Source organism: Cavia porcellus, unplaced genomic scaffold (genome assembly GCF_034190915.1).
Source record: "Cavia porcellus strain 051 isolate PalLab524CR breed Dunkin Hartley unplaced genomic scaffold, mCavPor4.1 scaffold_25, whole genome shotgun sequence".
In the NCBI taxonomy this organism is placed as follows: domain Eukaryota; kingdom Metazoa; phylum Chordata; class Mammalia; order Rodentia; family Caviidae; genus Cavia; species Cavia porcellus.
In genome coordinates this window covers 14,199,982-14,219,857 of record NW_026947508.1, presented here as the reverse complement: position 1 = coordinate 14,219,857, position 19,876 = coordinate 14,199,982, and the positions used below count along the sequence as shown (strand labels likewise).

Genomic DNA, 19,876 nt, shown 5'->3' with positions numbered 1-19,876 from the left:
CCTCTCCTTCTCTGTTCTCTTGTAAGGACAGTGTCATTGTCTTTGGATTTAGGGCCCACTCACATCCAAGATGACATCCTTCAAGAACATCTGTGAATGTCCTATTTTAAGAAAAGTCCTCACAAGCTCTGGGTGGGTGAATCTCCCAAGAGGCCACCTACTGCTGGCCTTGGTGGGGTACAGGCTTCAGGGAAGGTGCCAGCTTTGGACCCTTGGTCAGTGGAGGGGTGGCACCTCACAGCACAAGACCCAGAAGCAAGAGAAAGAATAGAGGAGCTCCTGGGCCTGAGAGCAGGGGTGACCAACAAGAAGGGGCTGGAGTGACAGCAGGGCCCTCACATGCGGCTTTCCCACTGCCTCTCTGAGCCTGGGCTTCCACACTCCATGGGTTGTTTTGAGAAGCAGGCAAGGTGTCCCGTGTAGTATTTGTCCCACGTCGTGCTCAGACCCGTGGCTAATCAGAGGCAGCACAAGGTTGTCAGTGTACTGTTTTAACCCGTCCAAGTTTCTCCTGACCTGCAGCCACGTCCTCCTTGGGCAGCCCAAGCGGGGGCACAGTCGCAGCCCCTCTGCAGCAAGCGGAGGGATGGGAAGCCCCGCCCGCTCCGAACCTGAAGCAGCTGGAGAATCGGGTGTTGTTTTCAGCCCTGGCTTTCCCAGGTGCTGCGGGAGCAGCCTGGACTTTAGGACCACGGGTCATGCTCATTCTTTACCTTACACCAAAGCATCTCCCAGCATTAGCATGGACTAAGGACCAGAGCTGTTCTTCCCCACCACAATGCAGGATACTCGTGGCGTGAACTATACAAGGACCAAACTGCTGGGGTGCGCTCCACCCTGGACCCCTCCATTCACCGTGCCTCCCTCTTTTCCCTGTCTTCGTAGCTGTCAGCAGCCTCCTCCTTGTCCTGGTTTTGTCCGTAACAGCAATTGGGAGACATCTTTGTCCCATGTCCAGTGGCTCTGGGTAACCTAAGAGCACCAGGTAGAAAGGGCCTGAGGAATCTCTGGGCTGTGCTCACCAGGACAATAGAGACGCGAGTCAGAAGTCAGAGCCACCGAGGAAGGGGGGCTGAGTCTGGATAAAAGTGGACCTTTTGTTACTGTGGACGCTCTCCCTGCTCCAGCCGTCACTAACAGTGAGGCACCGTGATAAGCCATCTTCTCCTTTCTTTTCTTGGGCACCTCCTCCTCGGAGTCGACCTGGGCCACTCTGGCTTGTTGGGAAGAGTGCCCTAGATCCCCACGGTGTCTCTGTTGCCAGCTCTTTGCAGATCACCGTCTTGAATTATAGCAGCACCACTGAGTCCTGCAGAAATCCATGTCTTTAGTGCTGCTGCTTTGTACAAATTAATAACTACATTGTCAGACTCTGGGAAAATGGGGGCAACAGAACATAGGGCTTTTGCCATAAAAAGATGGGTAATAAGGAGGGGCTCACTCTCAGCCTTCCCAGGCTCCTCCCTGCTCTCTAAATCTCCTCCTCAGATAAAGCCCCTTAAAAAGCTGTCATCCTCTGCACTGTCTTCGTCTCGCTCCTCTCCTGGTCATCTTTCTGCAGCCCATTCACAAACCACCATCCCGGCTCCTTACCTGGAGTGATGTGTCTTATTAATCAAAGCGATTCATCACTGGGAGGAGACGGTGTGCTTCTGCCTCCTGTGAGCATAAATTACACGCTAGCTTCAGATCATTAGTACAAGCCAAGCCTTCACTTCTCCTGCTGAGCAAATTGAATTATTACTATCACTGGCCATTTGGCTGTGATCAGCAGGAGTGAAGTTGCCCAGCAGAGTAGAACACTGAAAGCCAGTGAGAAGGAAGGAGATGGGCTACATTCGCGTGACTCAGGATGCTCCTGGACCACAGCCTTTGGGGGTGACAGTTCTCACGGCAGTGTCCTCCCAGCATCTGTGCTGTTCAACACTCCCACTCGTGGGTCTTCGTAGCCCACTCAAAAGAACGTGGATTGGGCAGACGTGGGTCTGGCACTTGGCTTCTGTCACAGACTAGGCTGTGGGGCACAGGAATCACAAGGAAGGGTGTTGTATAAACAGAGGAGCTTGTCATTTTCTATCTCCTTCCCCAAAGTGGTCTGTGAACTCTAGGTTGGCAGGGCCTGGCTTGTGCCACACTGTCACCCTGGTGCACAACATAGCGCCTGGCACATTTGCGTCTTCAGGAAGGTGTTGGAGCTTGATTTTGGGTGAAGGAACCAAGCAAGGGCCATGTGCCCATGTGACCATGCACTGGGTACACTATCTCCTTTCATTTCTAGCCTGCCCCAGCCCTGGCAATGCGCATGGCCATTCTCCCTGCTGTGCAGAAGACCAAAGCCAAGAATGTAAGTCGCGAGGATACCAATGCCAGGGCCAGGATCCAGCATGAGGGCACTGGGCACTGCAGCCCTAACCCTACGTACTCTGAGGGGATGGAAAGGGCTTGTGGGCTGGTGCTGGCTCCAGGGCTTCCCAGGGGTCACCAGCATGGCAAAGGTGGGGTTTTTGAGTGCTCTGGAAATGGGGAAGGCTGGTTCTTCCACAGCCAGGGAAGTGCCTGTGGTAGGTTGCTGGGAGATGCTGACAGGTTAGCATGGAGCCTGGCATGCTGTCAGGCTAAAGACCCGGAACCAATTGGTTGAGTGCTGGAGAAAAGGCTGAGGTCCCTGAATCATGGAGATGTTGAGTGGATCTATGAGGGGGCCAACACTGGGCTGCCCTGTACCCACCACACCTGTATTCAAATTCATACATGTATGTGCACACTCACACACATGTGCACACACGCACACGTGGACACAGCAAATCAGTGGGCCTCAGTGGTATCCAGCCCCCTACTGTTGTCTAAATCAAGTGTAGATTTTGCAGCATGGTACCTGGGCCCTCATGTCTGCCCCCAGCGTCTTCTCCACGGGTTCTGCACCTCACTGTGCACCCCCCACACCCAGCTGTCCAGCCTGGCCCTGTTTGTCTCTGTGCTCTACCCTCTCTTTTCCCAATAACTCATTCCTCGGGTCTCACTGTATCTGGAAGCTGTTCCTCCAGTAGTAATCATAGAGCCAGTAACGGCAGCTACAGACACTCACATGACACTTGCCATACTTTTTATGAGCCCTGTACAGTCCTATCCTCACCACATAGTATGTGGTATAATCCTTCCAAAAACCCCAAGAGGCAGCTGCTGTCATTGTGCCCATTTTACAGATGAGCAACAAAAGCCCAGAGCTTAGGAAAGTTGTCTGGTTGACATCAGTCAGCATGTGGCAAGGCAAGCAGAGCTTGTGTGAGATGCACCCCAGGGCTAGACTACTTCTGTAGACTACTTGTGTAGTCAAAATCACCTGCATAATGCTTTCCCCAAAGTATGTATGCCAGAGCCCTAAATAGGATGCAGTCACCCCTATTTTAGAAATGGCCCCCTGGGAAGTTCTAGCAAGTGGTCTGTTCAGAAACCACAGCACAGACAGGGCATAAGTGGGCAAGGGTCCTGCCATGTGCCTGGCACATCCCAGCTCCCCATTGAACACATGACCCCTGACACTAGAGACCCCTGACCCATAGAAACGGATGCCTTCCAGGAGGGGCTAGGGGCCTTGCTGGTGTGTGAGTCCCCCTGGCTCATGTGCACGCCTCATAGAAAAGAAGCATGTTGCGTCAGCTGTGTGTCCCCAGCACTTGCCACAGGTGGCCATAAATGCTTGAGGGAAGCAGAGTCTCTTGTACATGGGGACCATGACTCAACGTTTTATTTAGAAAATGTCTGCATCTGCAAAAAAACTAAGACAGGAGGCTTTCCAGTTAACAAGGATTTGATAGGAATGTGACTTCAAGGTGAATGGATCCCTGCAGTCAAAAGTGCAGCTGGCTCAGTCCCCCTGCAGTTGCTTTCAAAAGGACAAAGTCAGGGCCAGAAGCTCTGAGCACTGGTTTTTATTCCCAGTTGGCCCGATCACGTCCTCATACTGAATAACCTCCCGTGAGCCTTGTGTCTAGGCAGGAGGTGAGAGGTGGCTCTGGTACTCCCACCCTTGACCTTGACCAAGCACACTCTAGGTGGCCGTGACTTGCTCCAGCAGGAGCAGCACTGAGGCTCACACCCATGGCTGAGCAGAAGACCCCGCCCCAATCGGTGCCACCCATGGCTGAGCAGAAGACCCCGCCCCATGCATCGGTGCCATCCATCCCAGCAGTGCCAGGCAGAAGGGTGCTCTCCCCTGTTACACCCCAGTTTTCCCTTTTCTTTCTAGAGGGTAAGCTGGGGCCCCCACATAGTTTGTAGGAACAGGAAGCTAAAAGCAAAATACTGCCCACCTGCACAGGGGACCAAAGGCTCCCAAGTCCAAACATCAAGCCTGCATGTTTGGGGATCTAGGGCAGAAGAAGCTGTCAGGACCTAGAGCAGAAGCTTCCTCAGCAGCTTTAACCCCACAACACAAATGGGTACACTTCCTTATAAAACTGCAGCCATCAGATGATGGCCACATGGTAGGTGACCCAGCCTGCACATGGGAATTGGGGGGACCCTCCAGATTGAGGTGTAGAAGCAGCAGTGCATGGAAATGTGGGCTCATAGTAAATCTCTGTGATCGTTACTGAGCCTTGATTCCATTCTGGGAGCTGTCTGCAGCATAATGCATGGGAGTTGGCGTACGGATGGCATAGGCTGTAGACCTCATGGAAGAGAACTTGGCCTCCTCAAAGGGTCAGCCCTGCAGTCCCTGTTGCTTTCACACCCACCTGCTCCCCTCAGCAGGCCTCCTCCAGTCCTCGCCTGTGTCGCTCGGGAAGCAGCTTCCATCCTGGCCGTGATCCTGCGGGGACCCTTTGCCCAGGCATGCACTGGCATCCAGTGCATCCCAGCTTGCTGTCTGGTTTCAGGCAGCCCCAACTATTTAACACCCACTCATTAATCTGCACACGGAAGAGACCCGCTCCTAATTGCAGAAAAGCTGTCATTATCCAAGTTAGGAGATGTAAAAATGGAATTACTCTAATGCATTTCAATCTAGTAATTGTTTTCTGGAGCCCCTTGAGAGCCAGTAATGAAATGTAGCAATAAATCCCAGAGTCCACAGTCCTCCAACCAGCCTCCCTGTCCCTCTCTTTGGACTCCTCCTTCTCCCTAAGAAAAAACTGCTATCTTCTCTTCACCTCTCTTTTGAGGTGATACTACAGACCTTGAGGTTTTGTTGGTCTGGGATACTACTACCACTCACAGAGAAGCCCTCACGGCCTGATCTGCCCCTTGCCTCAGGCTCTGAATAGTCAGCTTCCTCTCAAGGTGTCAGCCACTTGAAGGCAGGATTCTGTCTGACTGACCTCCTTGAGTCCTATCATGAGACAAATCCAACAGAAAGTGTGTGCTCTGTGAGCAACTTGAATATGATATCTACTATTGTAGGCCTTGACTATGTATCAGTCAGTATAAACTAGGTTATGCTGCAGTAACAAGCATCCCCGACTCTTAGAGGTGTAACACAACCAAGATTCATTTCTCACTCATGCTGTCCGACTTCTGAGGGTAGGCAGGAGCTGATTTGAGTTACTTAGCCTGCCAGCCCAGAAAGGCACTACCGCAGTATGTGCCTCCTCTATACGGGTCAGAGATTTGTGAGTTGTACGCTGGTTTTGGTTTTGTTTTTTAATCCAGAAGTAACACATCTTGTTTGCTCATGTTTCATTAACAAAAGCAAGGAATATGGACATTCCTAACATCCATAAAGGACTGGTGAGTGAGTTCCTGTCATGTGATCAGAAGACAGAGAGGTAGACCCCCCTGGGGAACAGCAAGGTGGTAACCACGGTGACTTTTTTTTTTTTTTTTTGTCTTTTTCCTTTTTATCGGTACCGGGGATCGAACTCACGACTGCCTGCTTGCAAGGCAGGCACTTATGCCGCTGAGCTAAATCCCCAGCCCCGGTGACTTATTTTTATACCTACTAACCCTGAGGCCTCAGGCTCCACAGAAGTAGCACTAAGAGCAGTTCATTTCCTGAACACATACTAGAAACCCAGGCCCAGGTAGCAGCCAGAAGGACTTGGTGGGTTTCTGGCATCGATAATGAATTTTCAGCCACAGTATTGGCACTGAGCCTGTTTCTTTGTCCCCAACTTTAGCTCACAAGAGCACCTTGGAAAGTAGTAGGACACCGTCAGGAAGTCAGTCAGGGACCAGCCTTGAGAGGCGTGGGTCGGAGCCCCAGCCATGGATGGAACTGGGAGCCTAGTGCTCAGCCAAGAGTCTCCATGCAGCTAGGCAAGCATGGCACCAACATGCCACCCGACGAAGGGACAGAGCCAAGGCCACTGTGAGGCCGTGGTCCAGGCAAGCAGGTGGCCGGGCCAGGCAGATCCGAGCCAAAGCTTGGATTGCCTTTGACAGCATTTGACCCAGAGAATCAGGAGGCGTGCTGGTGACAGTGCCCAGAGATATACAGCTGCCATGAGTGGGAATGACAGTAATCATAGAGTGACAGCAGCAGTCCCTGCCATGTGGGGAGACCCAGCCCCTTTCCTGTTGGTTAGAGCTTTATGCACATTCGTTTCCATTCCCAGCCTATCTGATTCAGGTAGCTCTGCTGCCATTTTTCAGATGGCAAGAATGAGACTTAGTAGAGTTACCTGTCCTAGAATTAGGATTACAAATGTCCTTTTCCAACTCCAGAGCTCCTGTTTTATCATATGATTTTATTTCAACCCTTCTTGAATGGATGTTTTCACTCAAAGCCGTATCCCAGATCAGATCTCCCAGAGAACTATTCAAGGGCCTGGGATTTAGCTCAGTGGCACAGCCCCTGCCTAGCAAGTGTGAGGTCATGAGTTCGATCCCCCTGAACCAAAAATAAAATGTGACAGAACTATTCAAACTAAAATTCATCCCATCAGCTCATCTAGCTAAGCACCTACTATGTGCTGGGCACTATGTTGGGCTAACACAGGTTCTGTCATGGAGTTCACAGTCTGTGGAAATGAGCTGCACTCCTGGAGACATGAGCTGGGATCTTGCGGAGTGGGTGTAGAGGTCAGCAGTGATGTGTGCCAGTCATAGAGAGAGCAGCTGGCAGACAGTAGGTGCTTGGGAAAGGGTGGTCTTACTGGCCTCCATCCGCCCTGGGCTCTCGGCAGCCACTTGGTTGAGGCTGACATTCCTTTTCATGCATATCCTGCCCGGAGGCAGAGACCACTGTCTCCACCGCTCCAGACCAGAGAGCGAGCACAACCACAGTCACGAAAATCCCAGAACAGTTAAGAGCTCCACAAGGATTCTGAGTGTTCAGGTGTCCCCAGGCTGAGGGGAAGGACCACTTCCGGGGAGACACCCCTCGCCATCTGCACGAGCATTCTGAGTGCTTTGTGTAACCCGAGGAATCTTTTCCTCATACAGAAATAGGCCCAGGTACCCCTGGAGATGCTGAGATCCCTACTACCTGCTTGCATGATAGATTGATAATTTCTAATCATCCTCCTCATCACCTGGCCAGCCAGCTGTTACTGGGCACCATCACCACAAACACCTGGGTACCCCAGAACAGTCCTCTGAGGTTTTGATTACTCCCATTTCATAGAAGAGAGAACCAAGGCTTTCAGAGGTGAACGAGAGAGTAGTCTGAAGAGTGGAGACGAAGCTGGATTGGGACCCACAGTGCTGATCCATGCCCTGACTTATAGCTTGATCCCTGATCTTCATAGGCACTGGAGGTTGGCACCATTCAGTGGGACAGGAGGTGCAGGCTCAGTGGGAGGCAGGGTGCTTTGCCTGGGCCAGTCTGTTAGGAATTTTTGTGACAAGTGCCTGAGATCTCCACCTATTGTTCTTTAGCCACACCCAGAGCTCCCCTCAGTGCAAGAAAGAAACGTTGAGTTCAGGGCAACTCCCACCTCCTGAGCATCTGCACCTTCACACCTGGTCTCTTGTCCAGAGTGCTCCCATCTCCCACCCAAGCCCATCTGTGAGCCACCCAGACACCCGCTGCACGCTGTCCCCACCCTCCATGCAGAAAGGAAGCTCAGATTCCAGACGATGTGGGGAAAAAACATTATTTTTGGTTTGTGTTTTTAAAACAAGGTCTCACTGGCTTTGACCTCACTGTGTTGCTTAGGCTGACCTCAAACTCATGCCCATCATCCTGCCTCAGCTTCCCAAGTGCTGGGACTATAGGTGTGCACCACCACGCCTGGCTAAAAAATTGCTTTAAAAAAGGGTAGAAACTAATCAGATTGCTGAGACCTAGCTTTCCATGCTTGACACACTCCAGGTACATGGATTCTGTATCCTTGGATTCAAAGAACAGCAGACTGAAAATATTTAAGGAAAATGAACTGAACTAACATGCACTGAGCATATATAGACCTCCTTCCCTTGTCAGTACCCCCTAACATGTACAATGTAGCACCCATTTACTCAGCATTTACCTATCTGGGGTATAATAAGTATCTAGAGATGATATCAAACACCAGGAGATTACATTGGCTGAATGTAAATACTGTACCGTTTGATTTAAGGGCCAGGAGGAGCCTGAGATATTAATATTCACAGGGGTCCTGGAACTGACCCTCATCACATACCAAGGAGTGGTTGTACTTAAAGGAAAACGTGTGTGCAAGTGTACACACACACTCACAGTTACCAAAGTTGCCAAGTTTCGTGAATTTGTTCTTGATGGAAAAACTGATATTTTCTCAGGTCACCAAGCCACCTGGGTGGGGCCTGCAGTCCCTTGGCCATGCACGTTCTTAATGCTGGGGACAGCATGGCTCTCTTCAGGGAGTCAACAGCTCGTTTATTTGGGGGAACTAGATGGACACAGTGGCCCCGTTATTTTTGCTTTCTCACTTTGGGAAGAGTGTGGATTTGTTTTTTCTGTGCCCTGCTCCGTCACAGCAGGGTGGGGTACACTCGATGAGGCTGATGGCAGGGATTTTATTAACTCTGGTCGGCACCGCATCCTAGATATGCTTGTTCAGCCAGTTCAGTGGAATCACAGACCAGGGACTGAATCTCAGCCAAAGGGATTTGCCCAGAGTCAGCATAGGCGGTGACACAGCGTGCTGTCTCCTTCACCTGAGCCATCACACTGTGTCCAGCCACCTCCTTCCCTGTCCCTGGCACCTCACTCACCTTGGTTGCCACCTCCCCGTGCTGGGTTACGATGCATCTGCTCTTGGGTCTGTCTCTCTGCTACAGAGGGCTCAACATTGGGCAGGCCCAGACTTCCGTAACCTCTGTGTCAACAGCTCCCGCTTTGGGCCTTGCACACAGGAGGTGCCAGGACACAGCAATAGCTGGTTTTATCAGTGAGATGTGAAGATGGTCATGAAGCTGCTGCAGGTGCTGCCTCCAGAGGATGATGCCCGAGGTCTTGGAGGGTGGAGAGGCTATAAGCTTCCCAGGCCCAAGGGACACCACAGCCCCACAAGACCCGAGCCAGCTGCTTGACCTATTGTCCAGGCCTCCCAGTGAGGCCGACACATAAAGGCCCACTCAAACCCAGGACTGGATATGCACCTGCCAAATGGTGCCCTGGGGCAGGAAATGAACACAGTCAGGATTCCCAGAAATAAGCGGCCTCCCCCACTCGCCCTCCGGAAGTGGTCTGTGCCCCAGTCAACAGGAATTTGCTTTGGGAGTGATCGACCCTGCAGGTGGCAGAAAGAGTCACCATCTGGGTATTTGCAGAGATTCCTGGCCCCAGATCACAATGAATAGCTCATCTTTTTCAATGTATTTGCTTTAAAAAGATTGCAAAATTTGAACAGTTGGATAGGGAACTCAGTTCAAACTGACTCACAAAGCTGGCTCAGCCAGGAAATGCTCACATGAACTAAGAAATCAACTGCTACTTCATTTGATTTATGCATTTATTCTGTTCTTCATTCCAAGAGGATTTGAAGGGAATTAATTAAAAGCATCACATATTGTCTCACCCAGTGGCCATGCCGGGGCACTTGGGAAGAAAGACATCAGCAGCTGAGCCAGCTCTCCTGTGGGTGAACTCACTTGGCACCTGAAAGGCTGCAGGACCCGCTCCATCTGGGCACTGAGGTTTGTCCATTCTGCCAACCCTGGCTCCCATCCCTTTCCCACTGCAAGCTGGCTCCACTGGACCACTTTGCCTAGTGTCTTAGGATGCAAAGGAGTCAGACAACCAGTTGAGATAACATAAACAAAGAAACAGCGGACTGAAGGGTTAGAAACCTGAGTTCAAATCCAGACTCAGCTAGTTACTCACTGATGCCCTTGGGCGGGTCACCTTGCCTTTAACAGCTTCAAGCTAATTAGTGATATTGGGATGTTGATGCCTTTTGGAGTTAACCTTGGATTTCATAACTGCCCCATGGAACACTTGGTGCATACCAGGTGATACACTAAACGTTTTGGCTGTTTTCTCTTAGTTATTATACAAACAGCCCTAGCTCTGAGGATGATAGGACAAGGACTGTGCCTCTTGAGTTCCTTTCTGTCCCCGGCACCTGACGTGGAATTTGGCAGGCAGGAGGTGCAATAGTGTATGGATAGTAGCCCCGGGATTCCACTTCGGCCTGTGCAGCTGCTTTCAGTGTGGCAGATGCGACCACGCAGCACTCGGTACCCAGGAGGCTGCCTGTGAATAAGCATTCCTTCCCCCCTGTCTCCATCTGGTTCTCCAAATCTGGCCAAAGCACTCAGTACTTCTCAGCTCCTGACTACAACAGTCACATCAGCTCGCAGGACATTGGGTTCCCTGATTTCCCTGCCTTAATCCAAACTAAAGGCTGATCAGTTTCCGCCGTCTCTCCCAGAGCCTCTGCTGATTTCGTTTGAAAGGCATTTGCTTATTCAATGGGATGCTGACCCCCTTGGCTTAGCAGTCACCACCTGCTGAAACAGTCCCAATCACACCCTGAATGTGGGTCATCATGATTGCACAAAAAAACAAGGGTGCAGGAGTTTGCCTTGCTCCCAGGGCCTGGCCTGTGCCGTACCACTAACCCATAAGGCACAGCCAACTGAATAAACCCATATAATTTCCAGGGCCCTGGGTCAGAGCTGAAAGAGACTCTAGGATTCTCCTTCATTTCAACAGTGAACAGAAGGGACCGGATGACTATGTGCTGTGACAGGAAGCTGCGGCTGGTGTTGAAAGTTTGATGCTGTTACGATCGGGGAAGCCAGGCGTGTCTAAATCCTAGCTCTGGAGCTCACTCCCTTTCTCTCCTACTGGCTTCCCAAGCAAAATAAACACAGAAGCTCCAGGTCCGTGATGACCAGACCTAACACCACCTGGACTCACCTGGTAACCCCCCAAAGGATGGAAGAAGCCATGCTGGACCCCGTGGCAGGTGCAGAACCCAAAAGCTCCAGAGCTGATGTGGGGCCAGGTTTCTTAGCCAGTGGCACAGAGAAAAGAAGGCCCCATGTGAGACAAATTCAAGGCCTGTGTGTCCTCTGCTACCAAGCTACATGCCCAGCCCTGGATAGAGAGCCCGAGAGAAAGTGGCTCCACCTGCCTCAAACAACTTGGCAAGCACAGGCAAGGAGCAGAGCTGCCATCGGGTTTCCTTTTGCATGAAAACCTGGGAACTAGCACCTGGGACCCTTCAGTGTCCTTCCACTTGGTCAGTCAACTGACCAAGCAGGTGGCAGAGAGATGCCCAGGCATGAAAAGAGACAAGGCTGAGATTTCCTGTGTCCCTGCAGCTCTGAGTTTAGGAACCCAGGCTCCTTACAACCAGGGAATCCTTCCTGCAAGAGCTGCCAGGGTGTTTTATTCTGGAACCTGATCAGCCTAGCCTGCCTTAAGACCTGATCTAGCCATTTGTAGACATGCTTCCTGCTCTGAACTATAAAGTATGTGTAGAATGAATTGATTGAAAGTCTGCTTATAACTACCCAAAAAGCCACAGTTTTCCATGCCACGGTCAAAACCAGGCATGGTGGCACATACCTGTAATCCCAACATTTAGAAAACGGAGGCAGGAGGATCACCATGAGTACGAGGCCAGTCTGGGCTACATGGCGGGACCCTGTATCAAACAAACAAACAAACAAAAAAAAAGATAATAGACTCAAGTCAGAAAGCCCTATGTTCAAAGCCTGGCTCCTCACTTATAACCGTGTTAAGTTACATGAGTTTTTCAAGCCTTCCTCATTAGCAAAGTAGATCAGATGATACCTGCTTCATTAAGATTAATAAACTAGCACAAATGTAAAGCCTGGAGCACATAGTAATGCTCAGTGGTTGGCTGAGGTCACTGCGCAGGAGGTGGGCTGCAGTCCGGAGAGCACTGGAATACTGTGAAGGGTTCAGTCACAGTGTGATGGGCCAGAGGGCACGTCAGCGTTGTCCTGGGGTCAGTACTGCACAGTGGACCTTGGTTCATTCCTTCAGCTCATGAATAGCAGAGATTGTGCACTGGAGGTTTTCAAAGGACATTTGAAGTCATCTGGTACAAACCGGTGCACTCTACAGGATCCTTTGTCCATCGAAGGTGTCCACTCAGCTCTGCTTAGTTGCTTCCAGTGTTAGGAATCTTACTACTCTGCTGCGGGTAAGAGGAATTTAGAAACTGCAATTTAAGAGGAGAATCAAATCACCCAGTAATGGTTCTTAAGGCTGTTGCTGTACCCCTGTCTTCTGCTAAACAACAGATTCTGGGTTTGGGGGTCCCTGTCTCTGTCACTGTAGCATGAGATGTCACTGTGTGAATTCTGACCTTCTGGGTCAGAATGTTCTAGTATGTTCTAGTATGTTCTAGAGTGGTCTAGTATGTTCTTCGTCACTCTTTATTTCTCCCATTGGTTGGTTAGTCATTTACTGAAACATCATTACTCCATCACCTTCTTCAAAGGATTTGCAGGTGTTTAACAAATAGAACCATTAGAGCAACAACTTGTGGATAAATGCAAAGTATCAGAGCCTGGGGAAAAAAAATCAGCCTGCACAGGAGATATGATCCCATTGGCAAGATCCTCTGTAGAGCGCCCAAGCCTGGATCTGAAGTCCAGCTCTGCTTCTTCCAAACTGAGCAACAGACACAATGTACATAGGCTCTAGGCCTCAGTCTCCTCACCTGAGAAGGGGTTCAACTAATACTGCCCTTATAAGACCATTAAAAGGACTAAGTGGGATCATGGACATAAAACACTTGCCAAGCTCCCCGCAAGTGTAGGCCATCTGTAGCCGGCACCTTTCCTTTTAGGAGTTGAAAGCTCAAATGGTTCCCCCGTCTCTGCCTTTGGCAAGCTAGGGAGGTCGGGCGTGAGGAGGTCGCCGTGGCTGAGAATGACCTTGACAAGCTGCCTGTCGGTACAGAGATATGTTGGAGACACTGCAGCAGGGACTTTCTGCCTGCAGTTTTGGCTTCCACTATGGTGAGCACCTGGGCATTTGGAAAAGTCAATTAGGTGACGAGTCTCGAGCTGGATTTTCACTTGGGTGGTTTTACATTTTGTACTAAGCTGCTGTAAAAGAGGAGACTTTGCAGGACTGTTGTGTGTGAATCTCAGACTCAGCAGTGAAAGGGTGGGGTTGAGTCCTGGTACATTCCTCTGCTCAAGTTGGATAGAAAATGCTCACTCCTTGCAATACAAACCATTGTTACAAGGAGAAGAGAGCGGGTGTGTATGGAGCACCTGCTGTGTACTTGTGGGAACAGACCCACCTTGATTGTTTTTTTTCTAGTCATTTGGAAGTGTGGACTTCCTGGAAATACATTTTCTTGTTGGGTTTGCTTTGCTTTGCTTTGAGACAAGGTCTCGCTATATAGTTCAGGCTGGCCTTGAACTCATTATGTAAACCAGGCTGGCCTCAACCTTACATAGCTCTTCCTGCCTCAGCCTCCCGAATCCTGGGATTACAGGCATGGGCCCTCGAGCCTGATTTGCAGTTCCATTTTTAAAGTTGGGGAACTTGAAGCTCAGGGAGTTTAGATGACTTGTCCAAGAGCACACAGCCAGCAGTTAGCAACACTGGGCTTCTAATCCCAGGTGTCTCATCCTGACCATTCCCTATTAACTGCTTCTTTGTGCTGCCTCTTGTGACAAGCTTGCTGTCCTTAGCCTTAAAGCAGGGAAGTTACAGTACCAAACACACCTCCAGGGGCCTAGACGCTAGGGGCTGTGGTGATTCAGATGAGAGGTCCTCTCCCTCCAGAGCGCAGAGAAAGCTTCAAGGGGAGCGGCAGCTTTCTAATGGCTCCCCGGAGCTGTGAGCCCAGCAGGAGGCCTGAGGGTCTGGGACTGGCAGTGCCCAAGATCCAGAAGCAGGAAAGAGACTGCTGGGGAGGGCCAGTGACCCGAGCCAAGATTTTTCAACCACTTTGAGAGGATAGTTTGCAGAGAGGAACAGGGTCAGAAGTGCAGGCTTGCCTTGAGTGTTCAGGGGTAGCATTTTCATGGGATGGATGTATTTATCTGTCAGTCAACAAACTGCTCTTGGGAACCTACCGTGTACCAGGAGCAGTGTAGGGCAGAGGTGACCATGAACTGACCGCTCCATTCTGCCAGGTGAGACCTCAGCACCTAGACCCTTAGCACCACAGAAACAGGCTGCACAAATGCTCCTTGAACTCCCCAAACAAAGGGCTGAGCACCTCCTGCTGTACCCCTGAGCTACTCCCCAGCCCTTTTTAGTCTTTCCTTTGAGACAGGGTCTCACTGAGCTGCCCAGGCTGGCCTCAAGCTTGTGATCCTCTTGTCTTAGCTGCCTGAGTAAGGAGATGACAGATGTGTGCCACGGCAACCAGCTGTGTTCCCTTTCTTTTAAAAAAAGAAGAGGACTAGGGGTGTAGCTCAGTGGTAAAGGCAGGGTGCTTGCTATATTCATAAGGACCCGGGTTTGATTCCCAGCATTGCCTAAATAAGTTTTATTTGATCACAAAGAGAAATGGAACAGGAGAATGAGAGAGAAAAGTATCTAAATTCCATAATGACACTTGCAGTGAGACTTTGAACACATAAGTGTTGCTCTGAGCTTTCCCACTGTAAAGCAGAAGTCATGCTTACTTATTACTTGGGATCATTGCAAGGAGTAAATGAAATAACAGATACAAAAAGCAATTAGTCTGGCCAGGGAGTTAGCTCACTAGCACAATTGCCTACCTGGCAAGCTTGAGGTCATGAGTTCGATTCCCGGTACCAAAAACAAAAGCAATTAGTCCTGAGCCTACCCTAAAGGAAACTGTGATCCTGAAGAAGAAAAGAGGAGGAAGTGGATTAAGAAAGGGAATTCCCTTACTGCACTATGGCTCAGTGCTAGAGCCCTTGCCTAGTATGTGTGAGGCCCTGGGTTCTAATCCCAGCATTGCCAAGATAAGAATAAAGAAAAATGAAGAGACAAAGAGAATTCCAGAACCTGGTCTTAAACCAGCCAACCCAAAGCCCCTCAGCAGCAAAGGCTTCCTCTCCTCGCCTGTCCCTTCGTTGCCCCCGAAGCTGGGCCACCATCCCGGGTCCTGAGGTTTGCAAAATGAAACCAAGGCATGGAGGGTTCATCAGTGCTCACACGTACGTCTGCCCATCCTGACCCTTGAGTCTCAAAATTCCCACATAGTTGAAAATTATGTCTGAGCTGTCACTCGACGCCAGCTGAAATGCAGCAGACCGTCCCCTGCCCCCGGTCAGCTGGCTCTTTCATCTCCCTGATAGCAGGCATCATGTTTGATGTGATTTATTTCCCTTCCATGGAATTGCATCCACCAGTTGCTTTATCCTCAGACAGACCCAGCTTTTAGTCCCTTGGGGGGAGCAAGGCAAGGTCAGGCAGAACCGATTGGTTTCCAGGGTCCCAGGGTGTGGTAATAGCTTTATTACTTTGCGTGGCCAAATGAAAAAGCTGGGAATCAAAAAGGGGAAATGAGGGCTTAGTCTGTGCCTTAAAGAATTCATCCCAAATCCCAGTAATAATACATCCAAACGGGCGCCTCTAAGCAATTCTTCCCAGTGTGACCCTCCTTCCTTTGGGGAGAGCCAGGCCGTTCAGTCAAAGCCCCCTTTCTCCTTTCTCGGTCTCGGTCCCTTTTGTGGCTTCTCCCTGCGTTTATGATGTGCACATGTGTGTATCTTTGCAATGGATCCCATTTGTGTTAGACTCAGTCTGCGCCGTTTCCTTCCAGCGCTGTCTGGCGGACTCGCAGTCCGGAGATAATTCTCTCCTTCCTTTGCCACCTTATCACTCACCGCACACGCGAACCCCTGCCAGGCGGGAGAAAATCCGTCCATTTTGCTTCTTGAACTTGAGATGCTTTGGTCTTGGCAGCCAGGAGAATCTCATTACTGACAACGTGACGGGCATGTGGGATGCGGGCAGCTGCCTGGACAGTTATTCCATGCAGTTTCCGGGAAGCTCTGTGCAGCAGCTTCGCCTGAGTTTAAGGAAGTTGTAGGGAAGGATGGGCTGACAGAGGTCGGTCAGGCTGCTCCCATCGGCACAGCGCCCCTCACCACACAGAAAGGTTTCCAGGGGGCTCTGGACAGAGCAGGCCCTCTGTGTTTAAGCGGGTCACATGCTTGAGAATGTTTGAGTTTGCAAAAACTCAGTCCATATCCAGTTTCTAAGAACAGGGGTGTGGGGGGAACTGACATTCACTGCTGTGAACAAGCTGACCCATCTCAGCCCTCGATGGGTTCTGCAAAGCTTTAAGAACCCCCAGCTTGCTGGCAGAGGCGACTGGCCACAGTGCCATTCCAGGAGTGTGGGGCAAACTGCCAGGGCATGATCAGAGCAGTGATTTATCTAAACCCTGATCAATAAAAGGAGAGGAGGAGAACTGTGCCACCACGGGAATGTCCTGGGGGCTTCTGAGCCGTACATTTAGAAAAGGAAGAAATGGGCAACCTTATGTGATACGTTTCACTTTACCATAATGAAAAATTGAAAAAAAATAAGTGGAGGAGGAAGTGTCCAGCTGCAGTTCCCAGCTCTTCAGCTGCTTCCCAGCATGCCCGCTTCCCACCACTGCTGAGCACCCAGAACAGTTGCTGCTGTTCTTGGCTGGGCAGCAGCAAATATCGATGGCCTGGCCCTCCCCAAAGACGACCTCCCATCTCTGGCATTCTGCGTAACTGCCACGTGGATGGTCTACATAGCAAGAAGAACAGGGCGGGCACTGCCCAGGCTGTGTGCCACACCCCATCCTGTGCACACAAATACCCTCTGGCCCTGGGAAATGGGGAGTATTATCTTACAAGTTCAGCACACCGAATCCAAGGATCTCAAATCCAAACTGCTCCAAAATGCAGAATTTTTTTCAGTGCCTAGCAAATGCCCTCAGTAGACAATTCCACACCTGACTCAGTCAAAACCCAGACGCACTACAAATATAAAGTTGCCTTTCATCCATGTGAATAAGGTGTAAATGAAACGTAAGTGAGTTGGTGTTTAGACTCGGGACCTATCCCCGGGATATCTCAATACGTATATGTAAAAACCGCAAAATCAGAAACACTGCTGGCCCCAAGCATTTCAGATGATGAATATTCAACCGACATCTTCCTTTTACAAATAAAGTGAGACTTCCAGTTTTGAAAGTCCTGACCTCAGTTAATGTAGTGGCATGGCTAGTATTTAAATCCAAATTTCTGTTACACCAATTTCTCTAACCCAGTTCCGCTGCACTGGTTGGTGGTTCCCGGTCTTTCTGAGTACAGGGTCCCTTCCTGATGGCAAGCGTTTTCAGACTACACATGCAAGCAGCCTTACCATAGTGCTGACTGATGGAGAAAATACGGCTGGTGGAGCACTTGCCTGACAGATGCAAGGCCCTGGGTTCAATCCCCAGCACTTCAGGGAGCCAGGAAAGAAGGGGAGAGGGAAGGGAAGGCAAGGGAAAGGTAGCGAAAAGATACAACAGACATGTCACTCTGAATCCAGGAATTCTGTAACACAACAGCATATGCACGTAGTCTTGAAATCATGCTGGTCAGTTATGAGACTTTAGAGACATTTAACTGGGTGTCAGATGGGGGTACGCAGTTGGCTTCTCAGGCCCTAGTGTCACTCTTGGTCTTTGCATTCTGAGCTTTGGTGTCACCCACCAGCGAGAGGCCAGGGGACGCTGAGTCTCTGCTCCACGTGGGCTGGGCCTGCGGGGTAGAAGCTTCGCTCCACAGTGAGTGCCAGGTGCTCCCTGGGGCTGCCACGAGCCCCTGAGTCTAGGACAGTGTTGGCTTTCAGAATCATTCATGGATTTCCTCGCCTGCTGAAGACCGCTGGCTTTCAGAGAAGGGTCGCTGCCCGGGAGCAGAGCCTTAGAAATGAGTGGCCGAAAGGCTGAGGACGGCCGTTAAATTCTGTGTGCCGCACAGTGTTCCGAGATCCTCGGCCATAGCTGCCGGAAGAACTTGTGCCAGGGGGTGAGGGAACAGGAAAAGACCCCACACACCTTGCATTTATTCTCAGCATGAAGATTTTATACGATGGAGTCTTTTTTCTTTCATTTGTACCACGAATGCTAACTGAGCACTAATCTCCATGCCATGCACTGGGATTCAATGGTAAAGTCAGAGACGATGATCCTAGCCCTGCAGAGCTTACTGTTCACCACTAAGACCTGGAAAGGAAAACTGGACAGCCATCAGATAGTGACCCATCGGTGGAGAAAAGTAAAGGGGCAAGGTGGCTGGGGTAGCAGTCAGGGTGGGAAGTGGCCTGCAACTGTCCTTGGGGAGGACAAGGAAGCGTGTGGGTGTCCAGGAGCAGAGCCCTCAGCAGGAGGGAACCACAGGGCGGAGGTCTGGCGCGTGCTGACACATTAAAGCCAGTGCAGCCGAGCAGAGCCAGTGAGGGGCAGAGCCGTGAAGTCATGCAGGGCTTCTGAGGCCATCACGGTGCCTGAACTTTGACTCCCCAAGAGGATCCAGGTAGAGAGGTGACAGGATCGGGCTCCTCTGCTGTATAACTTGCTTATCACAAGAGCCGCTGGATCATGTGTTAAAAAATAAAATGAAGAGGTGAACACCTGGTGGTGCACATCTGTAATCCCAGCACACTGGGGCAGAGAGATCGGAAGTCGTGGGGTCCAGTCTGAGCACTGTAGTGAGACTCTTGTCTCCAACTAGAAAATAACAAGGGCTCCAAAGGCCCTAGACTCAATGTCCAGCGCTGGAGGAAGGAGAGAGAAAAAATAGAGATGACGGAGGGAGAGAGAGGGAAGGATAGAAACAGGGAGGGAGGGAGGAAGAAAAAGAGAGGAAAGCACGAGAAAGAAATGTGTTTCACCACTCAAGTCAGTGACAGGCGGTCCAGAGGGTGGAGAGCTGGAGACAGGCCTGATAAGCCGTTCTTTTTTTTAGCTCCCAGAGGTTTGACGCCTCCTTAATGCTAAAGTTACAACAGGATGAAAGCCTGCCAGCTCCCAACAGTGAAAAGCAGATGTTAATCAGATGTAGGGACCTGTTTAAAAGATGGGAGATCCAGGCACAAAGGCTGCATGTGTCTCTGACTCCCAAACTTGATGATCCCCGCCCTCTTCTACATGAAAATCTGAATATTTATAAAGCGGTGGGCTGAGGTTAATAGTTTAAAAATTCACAAGAGGCAAAGCTGATGGCGGCAGCAGGGATAAAGCCAGATCCGTTTCGGCAAGCACTGCGTCCCCACCGCAGAAAGGCGGCCGGCTCTTCTGTTAGTTACAGGCATGATCCAGAGACGTCAGTCCCGTGACAGGGTTCTGTTAGGTACTGAGCATGTCACCGGGGGAGGATTCTCTATACATTGTCTAGAAGACCGAAATCCTTGATATTGTAAGGTTCAGGACCAAGCAGTGGGCTCAGATTTATTTTTTCCTTCCCAGCAGCTAAGATAGCAATTTATGCCTTCTTTTCCCAAGCAAGTTTCTGTCCTTACTGTCTAGTCCCTGGACATGTGGGAGTGGGGGCTCAGACCCCGTTTTCTCTGGGG

General features: G+C 50.5%; 1 protein-coding gene across 5 annotated transcripts in view; it reads left to right on the top strand.

Moving 5' to 3' along the window:
- Tmco4 (transmembrane and coiled-coil domains 4) overlaps positions 1 to 19,876 on the top strand; it is a 79,149-nt gene that overhangs the window by 44,274 nt on the left and 14,999 nt on the right. For 2 of the 5 annotated variants that reach the window (XM_013154020.3, XM_013154021.3), the window contains exon 13: positions 2,279 to 2,344. The exons of 1 other annotated variant lie outside the window; for it this stretch is intronic. In XM_013154020.3, the coding sequence (XP_013009474.1) occupies positions 2,279 to 2,344 (66 nt within the window). Of the gene's footprint in view, positions 1 to 2,278; positions 2,345 to 9,927; positions 10,042 to 11,062; positions 19,108 to 19,876 lie in introns of those variants that run through there. 2 more of the 5 variants (XM_023565730.2, XM_023565729.2) reach the window with 2 other exon arrangements.